The following is a 20,646-nucleotide window of genomic DNA, read 5'->3' as shown; positions in this document are numbered from 1 at the left end:
AATCCCATTCGTTTTATTTTGTTTTTTAAGTGAATGCTAGCTTCTTGTTGTTTACGGTCTTAATGTTTGTAATGAAGCAAAAATTATGACCTAACCGGCTAAGGAAGTTTACCCGCAGCAGTCAAAATAACCAAGCAGATTTAAGCCACTGTTTGTTTGTTTTTTGTTTTTGTTTTTTTGCGTAAATCTTTTGAGAGCTACAATATAAACTAGTTCTATATAACTACAAACAACAACAAATATTTTGTCAGTCTGGGCTAACTTAAAAAGAAAAGCTACGTTTGAGTGCTAGAGACTGTAACATGTCTGAGCACGGTGACTCTTATGCAATAGCATAACATTAGGCGAACTTTCAGCTCTGCATCTGACATTACTCGGATAAAAAGCATTTGTTCAGCGTCTCTTGGATACAGACAGAAAGGAATCTGGTCAGTCTGCTGTGTGAGGGGGGTAGAAGGGCAACTATTTAAGAGGAAGGCGCCGTGACAGATAAAATACCGGTTTGTCTGACTCCCACGACTATATTAACATAGGTGATGCTCTTAAATTTAGTCTCTCTCGTCACTTAAGTTTTGTGACAAACATGTAGAGCACAAGTACAGGCATTCATCCCACTTTTGCTTTTTTTTTTTTTTATTATTATTATTTTTGTCCCATGTTTGGTGGTTTTGTTTGTTTCATTTGCACAAAGTAGTGTATGTTCATTGCGTGGAAAGAGATTGATCCATGTTTGTTGTTTTTTTTGTTGTTGTGACATTTTTTTTTCAAAAAACATTAACATTAATGAAAAAGCAGCATCACAGAGCAGACAGACAGGTCAGGGATTAAATTGCAGGGACATTTAAGGCAAGTTTAGGTCAGGTTATAAAACAATGTCCCAATCTCTGTTTAACCTGTTTTCTGAAAATGAGCAGTGTTGAAAAAGTGAAGAGGAATGACATTAAATGCAGGAAGTAAACTTGTTTAGATGCTGTAAAAGACTTTAGACTTGGGTGAAGGTTCACTATATGGGAGCTCAATGACCCTAAACACATGGTCAGATCTACCATGTAATGATTGCAATTAAAGCATATTCACATGTTGGACTATCTCAGTCAAAGTCCAGATTTAAATCCAATTGATAAATTTGTGACAAGACTCAAAAAGAGTTCAGAGACGCTTTCCCGTCCAATCAGATTCACATCTAATTATTTCGCAGAGGTGAACGGGACAAAACTTAAGTTTTACTAAACATTTCAGAGATGCTTTTCTATGTTTTGTTGGGGCTAAATGAAACTGAGGCAACAGAGAAAGTTAAGTAAACATAACCTCATCTAGAGGTTAGGATCATGTCCTGTTTCCTGGATGGCCAGTCAGTGACCTATTCATTTAGAAAGCAGCAGGTAGTAATAAAATAGACAAAGAAGTCAATCCGTTCAGCTTTTGCTTGCCCTGTTGCTTTTATTTCCTAAAACAGGCCATTATTTCATTTATCCAACAAACTGTTTCTTATATTATTATTATTATTATTATTACTGCCATATTTTTCCAGTGAAGTTTCATTGTAGTTGGAATGAAAAAAGAGCTTCAACATAGAGCGGTAGCTAAGTTTGTGCTACAGAGTTCAGGATGTAAGGAGGGTTGGCTTGCCTTTTTTCTTTTTTTTTTTTTTGTGGTTAGTTGGTTTTTTTTTCTTTTTGGGTTTTGGAGTCGACGAGTTGGAACAGGAAGTGAGATGTGTTATTCGCAGGTTTTTTCACCGTGAGAGAAGCAAGCCAGGGTGGCTGAGAGACTATCTCTGTTTTAAGGCTACGATCGGGTGGGTGTGGTGTGTGAGTTTGTGCGCCGGCTTAAAGTTCAGGTCGAACGTTGATTCGCTCTCCACCTTCCCTGACCTGTCGTCGCCATCCGCTCACAGTCACGCAGTTGCGGTAGCGTGGAAGTTCTCACACCTCAACTTCTCTGTCTGGCTGCGCTGACTAAGGCCTTGTTCTTCCTTCCTTTGCATGTGGTTTGATAGGTTTGAACTTTCTTGTGTTCTGTTACATTCTCTCTTTCTCTCTTTCTGAGTTAATTTCTGTCTAATTGGAGTGTTTTCCCAAGTCCCCTTCCAACCCAGTAAGCATGGTGCTCTGAGTCAGACCGTGACACACACACACACACAAGAACACACACAAAGGAAACACACAAAAACATTTCAGCTACTGCACTGCAAACGTAATCTTCAGATTATTACTCTGCCCAGCAGGAGGGCTTAATCCATGAGAGCAAAACTGAAAGAGATCACAACATCCTGCACTAAGCGTTGGAGTAAAAGCACATTTTTCTCTGGTGCTTAATATTCACTTGTTTGTGGGAAAGGCTCACACATCAACAAATACTTATTATGCAAATCTTGATGTGAAAAATGACATTTTCACAATGTTGTTGATTCATATACGGTACCTGTATATGAATCATGTTCAGGTTTTTTTTAATAAATGAAAATTTGAACATTTTATGCAATTCCTAGTCCTGGAAATTCTGAATCGATTCAAGATGCTCCAAAATCAATCTTAAAATGCGTTGAAGTTATAGGTCTTTGCTTCTCTTTTTTTATGAGTTTACGGCATATCGCATTACGTGATACGTCATCATAGAAGGCCGTCTCGCCAACTATTTGCATTTTGAATAATTCCTTGATATTTTGTTTATTTCAGGCAGCTAAGCTAACCTAATACTGGTCACGTTCCTGTTTTTGGTCAGACTTTCCAGTCATTGTTGCAATATTCAGAGATGAAATCACATTTGCAGGTTTGGGTGGTGCATTTATCGTATCGTTATCATGAAAAATTTCTTACAGGAATTTTGATTTATAGTTGCTGTGATACATTTCAATTAATGATTTTAAATAATGAAAAAAAAAAAACATAACTGGCCGTTTTATCAGAAATTTTGTTTTTACTATTTTCTCCACTGTTCAACAGAAAGAATCAATAAATATCAGTTAGGTCAAAAATGCAATTAAATTCAGTTACCGTGTGAAGTTTAGTGATATAAATCTTACTTTTTTTAATTAAGTCCCCTCCTGAAGAATCCCGTTTCAAATGGGAGGAATTGTATTTGTGTTGGCACAGATGTCACTGCATGCTTTGCCTTGCAATTACTGTAAAAAGACGTAATGAATAGTTTTTTTATCGTAACATTTTGTTATCACAAAAGTACCACAAAACCTCACAATAGAATTCCAACTTAATCTCATATTCTTCAGTTTAGGTGTTAATGACAGCCTTTCCTCTACTTTTATCTCATTTCCTTCACATGTTTTCTCTCAGTCTGTGTCTACTTTGAAGGCATAGTAATTTTCTGCCCTCACACTGTATGTTCTTTATAGTCGGTCTGGATGTTTCATCTTTGGAATAACACTGTAATGTTGCTTTAAATATTTTTCCAAAATAGTTACTGTACATTCTTTCAGAGCAGATGGGAATCGTGTCATGAGCAGTTGATGCACAAAACGAGACTCATTTAAGGGTCTGGTTGGGTCACATTCTGACATTCCTCAGCAGTGACAACCAGCCAGGCTCTTTGTAGATTCCTTCATGAGCGTCACTCAGGACAGGATGGATCAGACTCATCCTGTGTCATTCTGGGCTTTTGGTTTCTGTTTGCAGATTAAGAAGCTTCAGTTTAATTTGCTGATCTAAAAACTAATAAAAGGTAGAAAAAGCTTTTTTTTTTCCCCCTCCAGGGGGTCTTTTGTGGGCTCTAGTGTCCCTTATATGACAGTAGGCTGACTGGAAAGGGGGAGAGAGAGGGGGGAAGACATGCAGCAAATGTCGCCGTTCTAAATCGAACCCGCGACGGCCGCGTCGAGGATTCAAAGCCTCCAAACGTGGGTCGCGTTATCCCCTACGCCACCACAGCACGCCCCAGGTAGACAAAGCTTTAATGCATAATGAAAGCAAATTTATTCAATGATCGTAGAGTTCAGGGGAGGCAAATTTCACCATGTGTACCGGATACTAACCCAAACTGTTGCAAACGCTCTGGCTGTAAGCTTCACATTCAACAGGGGACACCGACGTTGAAGTCACAACCAACAAAACAGGAAGTAGAGTTTGGTTGATTTGACATGTTCCTCATTTGGATCATTCTTTTCCAACACAAACTGTGCACAAACCTGGATATTATTGTCCTCTGAGATGTTTTTAACAAGTCCATCTCTTTGGATGGAAAGATGGCGGTTCAACTGATCCAAAAACAGTGGAAAACAGGGAATGCATGTTGATAAGGTCTTGGTAGTTTGCAATAGTGTGCATGGACACCTTAAACAGTGTGGTGCTGTTTATTGATTATTATTTGCCCAGGATCTCAACAGGGTTTACCTGGTTAAATAAAGGAAATAAAAAAAAAAGATTTAAAAATGTAAAAAATAAAAATCATTATTATATTAAAAAAAAGAAAGAACATTATATTAATTAAATTGCATAAATTTTTTGAAGTACAAAAGACATGACATTAAAGTTGTCGTAAAAAAATGGTAAAAATAGGGAAATCTTTAATTTTTACCGGCATAAAAAACATGCATTTAGTGGTAAAATTTAGATGGCATGCCCATGTTGTTGCTGGTATAGCTTCATCCTGTGGTGTCTGGTTGCACCAATAGATGGCAGTACAATGTTGTTTGTGTGTCCTGCTCCCCTCACATGAACCACAGAGTGTTTACTCACAGCCGGAGGCGGAGTTACAGTTCAGATTAATGCCTGCCCAGACCGAGCCGATCACAGCGACTGTAGTGGATTTAAATGCTGACTGTGTGCGCCACGGCCCCTTCAGCTGACTGCAGAGCAGACCCTTTTTTTTTCTTGGGCTCTTAGCCCACAAGCTTTCCTGTTTTCTTCCAGTATGAAAGCAGAACAAGGCTGAAACGGGTGGGGACCCAGAGCGGCTTAGGAACGCTGAGCATTGTTCCCAGAGCTTCCTCTTCCACATTCCTGGGCTGATTGCGTTGTGGGCCTCCTGCACAGGGTTATTGTTCTAACTCAACAGCACCGCACAGACCTGGCCTCAGCCCATTGTGGCTGCCTCCACTGACCATTGTGGTGCTCAGACTAAGTGATGACTATCTTTGCCTCTGGGGCTTTATTTTCTCTTTGATTTATTTGGCGATTCTTACTTAGATGTGCTGCCTCATCATCTTTTGACCTCTTCTCACTCCTTACTTTTGGGGATTTTAACAAATATCTCTGTTAACACTTAACGTCTCTTTGCAACTTGTCAACAGTGTGTTTAAGCCTGTCACTATAACAACTTTTGCTGGATGTTAAATTGTCCTGATAAACGATAAATGCTATTGCTTTTCAAGTAATGCATTGACAATGACATAATAATTCAAGTTAGGCCTCATAAAGAACAATAACATTTAATTTTGTACCAAATACTCCACACTGGATTTGGAAAATATTTTAAATATCCTCAATAAAACACAACTATTTGCACTTTTTTGTGATCGTATATTTGTACTTTTTGCACCTGCTCACAGCCTGCAAAGCATGCATGTGTCAACTATAGGATGTATATGGTGCTGTGCTGCAGACCTTATTTTACCTCTACACTCATTTTTAATGCAACATTTTTCTGTATGTCACCATGAGATTCTGTATCAGCAACAGGAGCCTGAAGCCTGGTGGAGCAGAGAAGAAGTTGGATGTAGTTTTGGAATAAATTTATGTTGAAATCTTCTGGAAGTAGGTTGTTTTTCAATGTTGTCCTATACATAGTTTCTTTAATATATTTATATCATAATAAAGGATCGGGTAGGAGGAACCTCAAATATTTCTTCTAGGCTGGGCGAACATTAAAAATATATTTTCCCCATAACAGATCCAGCTCCCGCTTTTAATTGTTTGTTTTTCTTGCTTTCTTTTCTAAATATTACATTTAAAATGACAGGAAATATTTTTCAAAAACTGGCTTTTATTTCAATCATCCCTTCTGTTGGTTGTACGATGTTTGAATTATCAGAATGTAGTCACACTATTAGTCGAATAAAGATGCAATTTTACCAGGAACAACTTCTTCAAATTATGAAGACAAAAGGCTTCAATAGGAAAGAGCAGACCAGCACAGCCTGTGTGGTCCTTTCAGTTGTTTGTACAATTGTTACTGATTTGTTGAAAGTTATACTTTGGCATAAGTTTTACACATAATACTAATAGAAATACTTATTCTTTTAACAATTTTCATTGTTTTAATGTTCTTTGTTATTTTTCATGCTGGAGTTTTTATATAATTGCTACTTCATTCTCCCCATTACGACTTTGTTCTCGTAATTAAGAAAAAACTAATCTTAGCTCTGCCCTAGTATTGTGTTGTAGAGTTGACCTGAATTCAAAGTCCAAATGAACTGAAGCTTTAAAAGTCGCTTTTCAAACGAGATGAGACCGTAGTCTGTTCAAATGAGCAAACGGAAACGTAACATCTGCTGCCGTGTGCTGATTGAAAACCACTTTCTATCACAGTATTAAGAAGAATCATGGAGTCGCGCGCCGTCTCGCCACCGAGTACTTTAATCTATTATTTACACCCTTTGATGTTCCTTTGTTATCTTACGTGGCCTTTCCAACCTAATGGCTTCTAATGCGTATGGTATATTTGGTTTGAGAGAGCGTCTGTGCCTCAGCAATAGACAATTGAGCCCAAAAAAATGACCGTAGGTTATTTTAGGTTGTTTGTGGTTTTGCACTGTAAAATAAATGGTAAACAGCATCACAGCAGTGAATGCCTCTAAAATGGTTTAACAGTTTCACACAGGCACGTGCCAAAATCATCTCATCTCACTTTTATGGATCGTCGCAGTTTTTTGTTGCTTTTGACGACTTGCACTTTGCACTCTGTCAACTTATTATTTTCTGGACTCTGTTCTGGCGAACGGTAAATTGATTATTTCTTTAGGCAAGTGAGGTGTTTTTTTTTTGTTTATGAGAGTCAGCACAGTGTAACCCGTCTCTCCCTTCTTAGTCTGCAGGAAGGGATACTTGCAAGGGTTTGAATTTGCTGCAGCCACAAGCTGTTCAGCCAAGCAGAGCGCAGCAGTCTGTCATCGGGCCGTTTCACAGACACCATCACTTTGCCGTTCTGTTTCTTTTCATAAAAGCTCAGCACTGTCGAGCAGAAGTGGAAGCAAGCCAAGAGGTGATGGTGGGGGCGATACTTCTGCGATGTTGGAAGAAAACAATTTTTTTTGTTTGTTTGTGTACAATTGGTAACGTGACTTTGATAAGAGCTATCAGCGAATGCAGGCGGGCGAGGAAAGTCAACTGCAGAAGGTTTCCTGCTTCTTATGCCATATGTCAATCTCCCACTTCCATTCTTGTGCTCTTTCAGTTGTTGGCAACACAAGACAGCAGGGTGGGGCTGATGTCGTCTCTGTTACGATTGGCCGGTAGCCCAAGTTGTGTTATCTGCTGTAAAACATGTTATAGCCCCACCTCAGATAGGGCCTGGCACCGAAACATAGCCCAGCCTACCCAGAGTTACATCACCATCTGTAGAAGCAGCCGTGTATCTTTACTTTCTCTTCACGGTCTGAACAAGACAGGTAATGTTGCAGTGTGGTGGGAGGCTCCCATTTACTGCCACAGGTACATGCCCTCACACTCTAACTCCGCAGCGTGCAGGTAACAGCTTGACACACATTCTGCTGTTTCACCTGCTTCTCTAAAATGGGGCAGAAACGCCAGGCGACTTGTCTGCGTTGCCGCATGGCACGGCATAGGCTCCCGGACTTCTCTCTAGAGTAAAACAGTAAGGGGGGAAAAAAAAGAGTCTTGTTGACAAATGGAGTTTCTAAAGAGCCTGGTTCCGGCCGTCATCTCAGGAGAGTCACCTGTTGATCACGGGGGAAGCTCTCCCAGGGAGCCGGGTCCACGGCTCCTCCGGATGAAAAGACTGGGTCTGCTCGCCATGGGACAGACCATCGAAGAGGATCCGGTAGACCTAAACATAAGAGAACATGCAAGACCCAGCTCTTCCAGACATGCCAACAGTAATCAATCTCAGCTCAAAGGTACTTTAAAGAAACACTGACACAGCAGTTATCTGTAACAATAATGATACCGACATTAATAACCTCTGCTGGAGTGGTCTAGCTTGCTTTGTGTGATGATCTTTATAACTCCTAATCTTTATTTATCGGTAATCAGAGATTGGCTTTGTTGTTCCAGTCCTAACCCCTTTAAGCCCGTTGTCATAAACAGGCTTAAAGCAGTCACTGTTTGAAGACCGTTTACAGTGTCCTGTACTGTGTTTAATCATGTAAATACAGAATCATGAGTTTTGCAATGTGGATTAAGTTTGAGATGCACTGATATTCATTCTGTAACACAGTCCCAGTCTGTTTTTTGCAAACCTTTCACACATTGATACAGTTTTTGCTTCAGAAACTACTGTATTTTTGAACAAATCCAAAAGCAGGATTACAAATGGTTTGTTCTAACTATTCTGCTGTTGCCAGTAAATGTTTATTTATATTAATACAGGGTGTCTGCACATTCTGAAGAAGTATTAAATTCATGTATCTAAAAGTAAGACCTTAAAATGTCTTGAAGGTGGCCTTAAATGGGTTATGCACAAGTCTTACATTTTGTTGTGGTAGGACTATTTAATTTTTCATCCATGTATAAGAGTTTTCTGTCAGGTAAACAGCCACCTCAGTGACATTAGCTAGTTCATTAGCTAGCTCATTTTTTGCATCTATCCAAGTACAAATTTATCGGCCAGTTGGCTATAATTTTCTTGTTTTTGTCCAGTCTTAAATTTAATTCAAGGTGGCATTAAAAAGGTCTTTAAAAGTCTTAAATTTGACTTGCCGAAACTTGCAGGTATCTTGTAACGACAAAGGTAACATCATGGTGCAATGGAAGGACTTTTATACCTTTAGTGCTACCAAGGAGCTTGTTGGTAGGGTTCATTCTCTAATTAGAAGAAAATCAAATTTTTTAGTTTTCAAATTTAGGGTCGGTCAGATAGAATCTCAGCCAATCACAGTCAGCAGCCGATGTCGTGTGCGAACAACAACCTTCTTAGCTGTTCTGCAGGGGAGTTTACAAAGCTGCAGTGAAGGAAACCACAGAATAACTGCGTTACTAAAACATTACCTTTTTTTTAATCCCCCCAAAGGGACGAACATTAGGAGAATGAACTCTACCTGCTTTGGTGAGACTATCTTCTGATCAAACATCCTCATAAACTATATAAAAAAAAAACATGCACATATGTTTCAAAATAACAGTTAAGTCATTGCAAGGTCTCTGCTAAATTTAGACCTGTGAGAGCTGAAAGAGACGGCTCAGTTTCCCCTTTTCTGATTTGTCCAGCAGTGTGCAAATCTTTTCCCTACTGTTGTGTGTGAACATAATGCAGGAGCAAGGTGTTTCTGAGGAGTGCTGTTTTCACTTGGATTCAGCATCATTTTAATCTGATACCCTTAAAAAAAATCAAGTTTAACTAAATGCCTTCAGAAGTCCCCTGATTAAGAAAAGTTGTAATGTAACAAAATGTGAAAAGGTTAGTTTTCAAACCTTTGTGAGGTGCTGTAGTAAAAAAATACAACCACCTTAAACTGTAGGGTTTTGTATTTTGCATCTAAATCTATCATTTTTATTTTTCTCCACAAACTTTTCCATTTGTTCAACAAATAGCATCTGTGATCTGTGTTTTTTGTGAAATTTCACTAGATTTGAATAATTTTGTAGTCTGATAAAGACCAGATGAATTATATGTCAGAACATTTATTAGACATGCATGATATATTGACATTAACATTGGTATCGGCCGATGGGCCTCATTTTCTAACATATTGATCAAAGTGGGCACATATAAACGACTGACATCGATTTCAATCTAGTTGCTGTTTGGGTTTCAGGAGTGGGAGGGAAGGAGGATGGTCATGTGGTGTTTGTTTGGTCATGTGATCATGTTGCAGCAAAGAACTGTGGGTAGTTTAACTGAAACAGAGAAACAATGTCAGTGGTGTTGTTGTCTTATAACGTCTAGAGGTTGGGGAAGCGCATATAAAATCAGTAAATATCAGTTACCTACCATAACAGCAACTTTAATATACACCAGTATCGATCCAAATGTTCATATTGGTGCATCGCTTATATTTACCTTAAATTTATTGACTGTAATATGAAGTATTCTTTTTGATTTTAAAACAATGATGGGTGGTTTTTTATGTTTTACTTGGCGCTATCTAACAGATTTAGTTTTTTATTTGCTAAATTTAGATATTGAAAGCTCATTTCCTTGTTTTTGAAAGAGCTTGACCAGCTCCTCTGATGGACGCCACTGATATGCTGCTACATTACTTAACTGTCCGGAGTTTTTAATTACATGAATAATAGAAATACATTAGCAAATTTCCACATTTGTTGGTTTGAAACAATTTGTCAACTCTGAAATGCCAATACTTCAGAGTTGGCATGGTAACAAGCAAGTTGTGCTGACGGCGCTAAACCTCCGCAGACAGTCTATGCTGTGTAAGAGGATACAGTAGCTAAAGGTTTTAGAAGTGTGCACATCTTGGGTGAAGGACAGTGAGTGTGGATGAGCAGCAGGCCGATGCATCTGCTTATTTTACTATAACTTCTTGTGTTGCCGTGCTACTCGTCAGAGCATGTTGCCTGTCGTGTTTAAGCCTGTTTGCTCATGGCTGAAGTATGACTCAGCCCTTCCTCGGTTAAACTTACTTTACCTGTTGGCTTATAAACAATCAGACTGGTCAGGTAACCAAAGTAACACACAGAAACAGGCTTGACTGGGCTTATTTAAAATGTCCAGTGCCAGGTTGGCCTGAATAATATAACCATGGCGACCGTGTGCTTTACTCTAAGTGCTGGACTTTGGTTATATTTGCTTATATTAAAACATGAAAACAAAATTAATTCCCTATAATAATGCATGGTGAGTTGAACAGTAAAGGATGCAGTGTTATGTCGGGATTTGTTAAAAATTATTATTATTATGTAATGGTTTTTTAGGCAGGGAGTCTAGATATAGATCACTTCTTTACCTTCAACAAAAAAAAATAATAATAATAATTTGAACCCATTGGCATTAAAATGAAACGTTAAAAAGATTTTATTTTTTTCAGCTGCAGCACCTGCAGAAAATGTAAAGAAACTCCTATTTTTCCATCCCAATTCAAATTGTAAAGAAAAAAACAGATTGATTTAGTGCTTTATGAGAAATCTTTGCATCTTCTTATAAATTATGAACTTTGGTGATATTAGAAGTCTAATAGCTATCATGTTGGAGTGTATATCATGTCTTTTTTTTTCTAAAAACGTATTTTGATCCATCGTTGTATTTAAAGGCCTTGAGAGTCTGATATGCTGTCCTTTCAGTCTCCTGCTGAATCATCTGCTGATTTCTACCTTTAAACAGTCCATCAGTGACTCCACGCTTTCATTTCATCTCATAAGGATGTAGAGGTTTGGTCAGCAAACAAGTTCCTTGATGTTGCAACACAGAATTCACAGCAATATTTCCTTTGCAGTAAAGTTTCCCCATCCCAGTATGTAATCCTGCCTACCTACCTCTTATCCTCTTTGAGTGGGCTCCTACTGGAGGACTCAAATGTTTGTTGAAAGGACCCAGAACTGAGAAACTAATGAGAACGCCAGAAACCTGTTTACTTATTAGATTCAGGGATGAGAACCTGGCCAACAATGTTTTATGCGGGCCCCCAAAAAATCCGATCAAGGTGTTTTGATGGGTGTAGCAGATTTACCCGCTGGAGTTTAGGGAGTGTCTTGAGCATATGACTGAACATGAAAGCACTTCTATGAGGTTGCGCTTCTGTAATGCGAGTTCTCTGTGAAATGTCAACAGGGCGTGTATCCAGACAGACTAGACAAACTTATTCATCAAGTTTCCCCAAGTAGTTATTAGTCAGATGTATGGAAAACAAAAACTGTTTATGATGTAGCCTTAGGCAGATTTTCCACTTTGTATCACAGGAAGATGATTGCTGGAAGTTGTTTTATGTGGTTCTTTAACCAGCTGATTTGAGGTCACTTTCACCAAACTGATGTGCAAATAATAATTTTTTTTACCAATTTCAGTTTCTCTTTTAACAACTAGAAATAACAAAGCTTTGTTTTGTACTTTTAGGATGAATCTGTCTTAACAACGCAAAGGAGATGTTGAAATTCTCAACAATTTCTCAAAAGCAGCTTAAAGTCACAAAGTCTCTCCATGTACATAGACAGGTTTCTCTAGACCAGTGGTGTCTAAACATTATTATTGGACTTCAAAACATTAATCACAAGTCTGAAATTTTGTCTTGACAGGACTATTTAATTTTGTATACTGTGTGATTTATTTATTTATTTTCTTGAGGGTTTTCTTTCTGTCAGGCAAAAGTTTTGGTCGCACTCTGTAGTCTCAACCGCCTGTTGAGGCTGTCGGTAACTCACCTCCAACATAAATTTGCTTGTTAGCTTTCTACCGTGTCGGATACTTTTCCACCTATTATAACTAAGTCTACATTTGCTTGCAGTTAGCTGGACGGCGTTTGTGCATTTCTGTGGAGATTTAGGTCTTGAATTCTTAAAAGTCTTAAATTTGAGCTGGTGAAACTTGCAGAAACTCAGTTTATACTTAGCATTAGCGTTTGTAGCTCCTTACATTATCAATGGGATTTCTAAAAGGCTGCCCACATTTCCATACCTTTTCATGACAGACAAGCTGAAATAAAAAAAATAACTTCTGTATGGTTATCCTTCCTGCTATCTGCTGAAAGTGTCACTCCTTCTTAGAAGACAAATAATTGGAGCAAGTTCTGTTTTCGACTTTTGTCCTGTTTTATGTCCTCATCGAACATTTCTCTGCAAGCACTGACCAAAAAGTGTCATGAAGGTTAGAAACGTTTGTTTTTGGTGTGAGTAGCATGTGGCAGCGAGGAGCCCTGTGTGTTGTGGAGTTGTGCTGAATACTCAGACGGCTGTTACGGATGCTAATGTTGTGTCCTCTGTGGCCCAGGCATCACTGAGGAGGTCAGGGATTGAATTACAGCTTTTATCGATTATTGCTCCCGCCGCTGCCCTTCAGAAAAGACCGGGACAGGAAATGCATCCTCCACCCTGCGGGCTCCTGGGAGGAGAAGCTCCTCTCTGCTCACTGCAGGCAGGATGGCTTAACTGCCAGTCACTTCTCCCACTTTGCGATTAGAGATGCTGCAATCGGCCTCGGTCGTGCATTTGGTTGAGATTATTTGATCAGTGAGCTCGTCTTTCCAGGAAGTCGGTTCTAATGTTTGTTTGAAATCCTCGATTCGCGTCAGCTGTCCTGGCTGTGAGGTTCTGGTTCTCAGCTTTAATGTTCCTGGGGAAATGATGTAAGCTCTGCATTCCTTAAACAACAAAGCTGGTTTACAGAAAACAATACCTGTCTATTGTATGTTGGCTGCCTTGCTGATAATCATAACAAGATTATCAGACAAATACTGTTAAACAGTATTTGTCTTGGCGTCCTCTAAATTTGAGTTCCTCCTTCTAAACTGTGCCTGTGCAAAATATTTTGTTTTAGGTATGCCGCCAGCTTTTGGTTGTGTAAATTTTAATTCACAACAGAAGGGCTTGATTTGTTTTAATACATATAATCCATCTCTGGAGTTTCTGAAATAATGTTTGAAGGAGTTGCATTTGAGCATGTGGGTTTCCAAATCAGACGATGTTGGTTTTACCCAGCAGCTGACCAGGTCAGGTTGAGCCAATGTCCAATTATGAATTGAAATTGTCTGGGGAATTCTTTTCCCATAAATAGACAAGATGAGAAACCTCTAAAGCTTTGAACTTTTTGTACTTGTTTGACTATGTTCTTGCTAATTTTCTTTTTAATTTGAGACCCCAGTACATTTTGCCAGTGCACATCATTTTCAGATTGAAGGATGCACTGCACTACCCTCCAGTGGAAATCCATTGGCAACATGTTTGTCATAAACGCTATAAGTGGGAATGTGGATATATTTCACAATTCAAGCACCGATCGATTTGGCTGTCTCAGCAAATTCTTTTATTAGCATGTTTATGCAGTTATGAACATGTCATTTATGTAAAGACATAAATATACAATATAAACTGTCAGACGTTACACCTCAGGTTCCAAGGAAATTTGTCAAAGAGCTGAGTGGGCATGTAGGTGTGAAGCGGTGTGGGAAGTTCTTCTGACAAACGTTTTAGAAAAGCTGATTAAATATGGCTTTTAATCAGTTAAAAGATTAAAAACCATGCAAAGCATGCTTTGTCATGCAATTGTTTGTGTTGAACTGGAAAGATTGTCTCCCTGTAAAATTCTCATAGGAAAGCTGATTGGAATTATCTTAAAAAAATATATATATATATAGAAATCTGTATTATAATGTGATATCAACATAAAAATTACTTCAAGTAGGAGAAACAATTGAACTTTTCCAGAAAAAACAGTTCATTCGCATTCATCGATGACCATGCTAACTAGCCTTAGCATTCACAACAGGCTCTGTTAGCGGCTGGGGGAGATGAGCTTCACCACACAGAGAGGGATTGAAACGCTAAGACTGACCTCCTGGCTCTGATCGGGTGTTTATAGCATTAGAAGAAGGCAGAGGAGCCTTTTTTTATTTTCACAGATTATCTGTCTCTTAATAATCAAGTATGTAAAAAAACAAAACAAAATGTAGACAAACTTTGAGCTTCAAGCTCAGAGCTTTCCAGTCAAAAACCTATTTTAATTTTTCTTTGCGTCTACTGGTCGCTGAGAAATGTAAAGTCATAACACGGATATAGCAGAGGTTTAAGATAAACATTAGGGAACAATTACAGAATCCACTGATTCTCCTTGGATTTATTCAAGGGATACTTTAGCTAAACCAGAGACCACAGCTTCAACATGATCAATGTGCTTTTTTTTTTTAAGTGATAGTTTTATTATCTTATTAAATGAAAAGCGTTAAACAACTTTAGGCTGTTTCCTTTCCTGTTTAGGATTTATTTCTTGGGCATCGGTGTCTAAATATGGCGATGGAGCGTTTAACCAACATGACTTCACTATAATCAGACATAAGGGAAGTGTGAAATTGCTATAATGACATGTTTTTATATTTGGTTCCTTTCAAGTCCAATTTTGGCGTTGTGGGAAATGTTCTTAGCAGCAACTGGCCAGAGTTGCAAGTGACATCACTCTGTTAATTTTAAGCTCTCTGAGAAGTAATATTAAATTGCCTGAAGAGCTCCAGAGTCGAAGGCCGCTTTAATTCCACAGCGTCTGCGCCGCCTATCACAAGGCAGCGTTTCACAGCGGAGGGCTGCATCAGACCTGCACCAGCTGGGGCATGACAAAGCATCTGTTTGTGTTGCGTTTGTTAGCAATGAGCTGGGACTCATTTTGCATAAGTGGTGTAGCGGCGGACATGTGACGGAGGGAGAGACTGTGGGGGAGACAGAAAATAGCGACGAAACGGGAAGAAGACAAAGAGCATTTGTGTGTTTTTGTAACTTTCCCACTGCTTTTATTTCTCTCTCTCCCCCTCCCCAGAATGTTTTGTTAAACAAACTTAATCGTGTCCTTGACTACAAATGGCTGGATGGATATCATGTGGGTCTGTTTTTAGATCTTTGCATGGGTAGAACTAACCGGCAGCAACACCAGATTGTAACGTCAGATAATCCTGTGCGTGTGTTTTGAACCTTTTTCCATTCACACAAACTGAATTTTCTTCTGAGTGCAGGATGTATTCAGGTCCTCTTAAATGTTTCAGCAATGAAAGTGTGAAACTACTTACCCTTATTATATTACAATCCAACACTATATCTCACTTTATAGCATGATATTTCAACATTTTTTGAGTCGGGAGCCATATATATTTGTGTGCAGCATCCACACTCCCTTTCGCATCCGCTTGTTCGACGCTTTCTCTCCCACTGCAGTGAGGAATGATGCATCAGTGCTGCTGTGGAGCTTACAGGAAGTGCTGGTTTGATAGGCCAGTGGGGAGGCAGCACAGTAGTAGCTCTGACAAGCATATGCATCGCTGATCCACGGCCAGGAAACACTCGCAGCATTTTGATGACATCACCCGCCCCCACACAGCGCTCCCGCCTCCCAGCGTTTGCTGTTGAATTGAGCTTTCTCTCTCTCTCTCTCTCTCTCTCTCTCTCGCTCTGCCTGACAGAAAAGAGCAATAAGAGAACAAGAGCTCGCTCAAGGGAGGAGGGGCTGGCCATGAACGAATAGCAAGGGAGAGAGAGATTAGAGGTGGCGGAGGGGGAACGAGGGAGGGTTAGCAGGCTACAACTGGCACATACACAACACACAGGAAGACAGAAGGAGATGGAATATTACTGAATACTAACACTATTTATGTTGCTTCTTGTGTGATGAGCAAAAGTTCCCGTGCACTTTTTTTGTCCTAAAGCGTTTCTGGATTGTTCTGTGCTGAGATGGGGATGAGGGACTCTGTGGACTGGCAGCTGGGCAGCAGGAGCTGGACTGGGAGACTTTTCTAACTGTGCTTATGAAATAGTTCTGCTGGGAGAAAAAAGGCAAAACTTGTCGCATATTAAATTGTGTGTTTCTCTAAGGATGTTTCGTCTTAAGTCCTCCTGCGGATGGTGGTGTTGAACAACGGCTGGGCAAGAGGAACCGGAGGGGAAAAGAGTTGCTAGATTTTTAACGGTGTATGTGGCAGGTGAATATTTGTGAGCAGAATAAAATGCTCTGATTAAAAAAAAAAAAAATAATAATAATAATAATAATTTTTTTGTGGGATGGTGTGAAATGAGAACACTCAGAACCCCGTGAGCACCGTGCCTTATGAGCCTTAACTTTTGCGAGCCACCATGCTGAGCCTGCAGGATTCGGTCTTCTTTGAGATCAGCATCAAATCTCTCCTCAAGTCCTGGAGTAGCAGCTGTGAGTACCCTGCCAAGCGAGCATACGTGTTTACATACCGCACTCGGCGCATCCACACACAGCCAGCAACCTTCAGCGGCTTTGTACATGCCTGCATGCAGATCGTGATTGGAGCTTTCATACCTCGTGTGCATATATATATATATATATATATATATATATATGTGTGTGTGTGTGTGTGATAGTGTTTAGTCAGGCTTGCTTCAGGTCCATGCAGGTGGCAGCAATAGAAGCCCTCCGATTATCATCATTGCTGAGGCTCCTGGTTGTCCCAAAGATAAACTTTCTCCTGATGCAAATGCACTGATTGATGATACAATTAGACCTGGGACTGTTCCTTTGAAGATCTTATATCTCTCTCTCACATCTTTTTGAAACTTCTGATCTTATGTTGAAATTGCAATTTAGTCTTCCTGAACAGCACTCAACAATTTCCAGTTCCTCCACATCCTTCCAGTTCTACAAACCTCCTCTTCCTTTCCTTGGGGGGCAGCTAATGTTTCCCTGTTATTGATCTGTCTTTTAGCTTCCTCCTATTATTAGCTTTCTATGCATTCTATAGTACATTAGGAATCAAAAACCACTTCCTCTTCAGTGACATTGAAAGATATTTATAGTGCAGCTCTTCCCGTAATCTGAATTAAACCTTGAGATTTCTAACACAAATTGGGCTAAAAGTCCATTTTAAACACATGATTAATTAGTGAAAGACTTTATACAACAGAAATAATTTAACCTTTTGCTATTTGTTGCCTTAAGGAACATAGCTCTGCTGATAATGCATTAAAACTAACAGGGAACATCAAATTTTGAAAATAAAAACAGGCTTGGTATAAAAGCTGATATGTAAATGACACCGACAGTTTATTATTATTATTATTATTATTATTATTATTATTATTATTATTATTATTATTATTATTATTAAAGGCAGTACATAATAATGCATAATGACATACCATCACTTCAAAGTTATGACAAACCAAAAAAGCTTTTGTGCCTATTATCATGAACAAAACATGACATGCTGTTTCTTGGCCTCTGAATCTTAATAAAACTATCAGGGATGTCACGATCGGCATTTTTAAAAATCAAAAATACTAATCCTAGTGATGTAAAATAAGGGGTTGCACATTTTATATCTAAAATATATCAAGGTTGAATTCTTATTGTTTAAAAATGAACAGAAATGTGTTTTAAATATTGAATCTTTATCAGTTTCTGATATATTGAGATGTTAAAGAACGGCTTGGATGCGATGGTTGGTCCGGGCTGCGTAAATGTTCCTTAACATCCACAGCAGGTGTCTTTATTCAGTGGCTGTGATGCTAAATCTCCTGGAGGATGGTGGGGACTTTAGGTAAGGTTAAAGAACAAAACTTATCCAGGAAATGAAGGTTAAAAAAAAAAGTCACTGCTTGTACAGTAATAGAATCCCAATTAGTTATTTGAATTGCAATGGGCTTTGCATGCAAAATGTGACCTGAAGAGCTATTGGTTAGGGCAGACCTACCTACCTGTTGTGTCTCCTCATATTACCAACCCCTGAAAATAAAGTGGCGCTTTAACACAAAGGCAAGCTAAACCATCCAGCTCCAAGTCATAACCTATGGAAGATGGGAACCAAAACCGTGCAGATTATAGTCAATAAGGGTGATTTTTTTACACATAAATACAACTTCATGTTTTGATCTCTAACGAGATTTTTCACATTTTGTCACGTTACATCCACTGACTTTCATGTAGTGATAAGAATTTCATTTGATCGCAAAGTGGAAAGAATATGATGCAGAATTATTTAAAAATGTTCCAATTCAAGGTTTGAAAGTTTCATGTGTGTGTGTTTAGCCCCATTTACTCTGCTTCATCTAAATAAAATCCATTGGAACCAATCAAATATAGACATAAAATCCAGTTGCCATTAAAGGCCACCCGATTCGTAAATAGTTCACCTTTGTGTAATGACACATTGAATTGCCATTGATTTTATTTAGTACCAAAATTAGCTCAGATAAACAAGAAAGAGGCTTCAGACGTGTCTGACAGCTGACTGTCACTTCGATGTGCATCCTTAAAATAGTCTCTGTACAGTTTAGCTCTTACCCTATGGGACAGAATTTACTCCCATTAAAAAAAATGTGGAAAAAAAGTCATTCAGGACTGTCTCCAAAAAATGTAAAAATGATCAAGATAAAGCACGAACACTCCTAAGCTGTCTTGAGATTTAAGGGGTGACCAGGTAGATGTAGAATTAATGTTTTTTGAATAAGTGTAGGTGTATCTAACCTCTGTGATCTCAGCCTGGAGAAGAACGTGGAGCCCTCAGCTCAACAACCCTGATAAGGATATTTACTGTATAAGTCCCATTAAGAAAATGTATGTAGCGTGAATAATGTTTTATTTCTGGTAGACTTATTTAGTGAGGCTCACCTTTCACACAAACAATAGTTCTAGCTATTGCTTGAACTTGTCAGATTTTGTAACCCTGACAACATGAAGCCATGTGGTAAGCTTTACAGGACGCATTCCCTCCCCAAAGGTAGTAAATAGTTTTGAAAAATAATAAAAGTAATTGATGTCAGGCTTGCTTTGTAACATGCGGCATGTTGACAGTACAAGTGAATTTGACTCCCTACACTTTAACTTCATACTACAGCCCTGGACAACAGTTTTATTCCTTCTGTTAGCTTTGAACTGCGTTTAAAGCTTGGACATTTACTGTCAAATAGATTTCTGATTTACGAGGCAGAATATCTAAGGTGCACTCTGGTGGTTTAGACTGATGCAATGTCAGCCACTGGAAATAAGCTGGATTTACTGTAAAACTTCTTCAGATATCCTTTATTTTAGAGAATTGAAAGTGCAGGGCGAACCAGTAATAACTTGCCAGGCTCTGTGCATGTTGCTACATAATTGCAGAATTGGCACAGCCACAGCATATAAACATTGGCAGTAATTCTTTTGTCTCTAAAAATTGGATGCACTCTTGGCCCTACATTCCAACTGTGTGTGTGTGTGTGTGTGTGTTTGCGTGTGTGCGTGTGTTTGCGTGTGAGTTTGGGCTGTTGTTTCTTGTTGTCCTGCCAGGGGAATTGAGCAGGCGTTTGGGAGGGCTTGTTTCAACTGTGACAAGGTGGAGTCACTGCTGTAATAGTTGTGTAACCATATGTGGAGCTAATTTTCCAGGGAACTCTTGCAGAGACTGGCTGGTAGACCTCATGCATCAGAATGCGATAAGCATTTTGGTCCAGAGCATTTAGTTACACCTTGTTTAGCTTTTGTATTAACAAGGAAGGTTTTTTTTTATGTGTCTTTTTTATGTAGTCTGCAGTCCTATGTGAATCTTCTTCTGTGAAACTGCTTAGTAAATAAAATTTACTTATTTGGAGGACCAGGTATTATGAAAATACTCCATTGGATCATCAAGTTAAGTCTCGCTTTGGTTTATCTCTATAAACTATTGAATACAGATGATTACTTTAGGCTACAGTGGTAAAACGGGAAATTCTGAAGTTCCTCTTAACTGTTTATGTTTCATGTTAAATTTAAAATTTATACTAATACTAGATTCAGCGACACAATATCATGTTTGTGAGGCAGTCCCAATTAGTTTGCAAAATGTTTTATTTTTTGAATCCCTCTGGTATTACGTTTTATTAGCGTCACTAAAATGTCACTAAAAATCACAACCACAAAGAACTACTTTGACACAATATTGGAAAGTCTATT

General features: G+C 38.8%; 1 protein-coding gene across 8 annotated transcripts in view; it reads left to right on the top strand.

The window, feature by feature from the left end:
- LOC122838457 (protein furry homolog-like) overlaps positions 1 to 20,646 on the top strand; it is an 86,291-nt gene that overhangs the window by 593 nt on the left and 65,052 nt on the right. For 2 of the 8 annotated variants that reach the window (XM_044129115.1, XM_044129114.1), the window contains exon 1: positions 7,090 to 8,029. The exons of 1 other annotated variant lie outside the window; for it this stretch is intronic. In XM_044129115.1, coding sequence (XP_043985050.1) covers positions 7,801 to 8,029 — 229 coding nt within the window. In that variant the 5' untranslated portion in view covers positions 7,090 to 7,800. Of the gene's footprint in view, positions 1 to 7,086; positions 8,030 to 16,299; positions 16,918 to 20,646 lie in introns of those variants that run through there. 5 more of the 8 variants (XM_044129112.1, XM_044129110.1, XM_044129113.1 and 2 more) reach the window with 5 other exon arrangements.

The sequence above is a fragment of the Gambusia affinis genome, linkage group LG10, assembly GCF_019740435.1.
Source record: "Gambusia affinis linkage group LG10, SWU_Gaff_1.0, whole genome shotgun sequence".
Taxonomy (NCBI): Eukaryota; Metazoa; Chordata; class Actinopteri; order Cyprinodontiformes; family Poeciliidae; genus Gambusia; species Gambusia affinis.
This window is presented reverse-complemented; position numbering and strand designations above follow the sequence as displayed.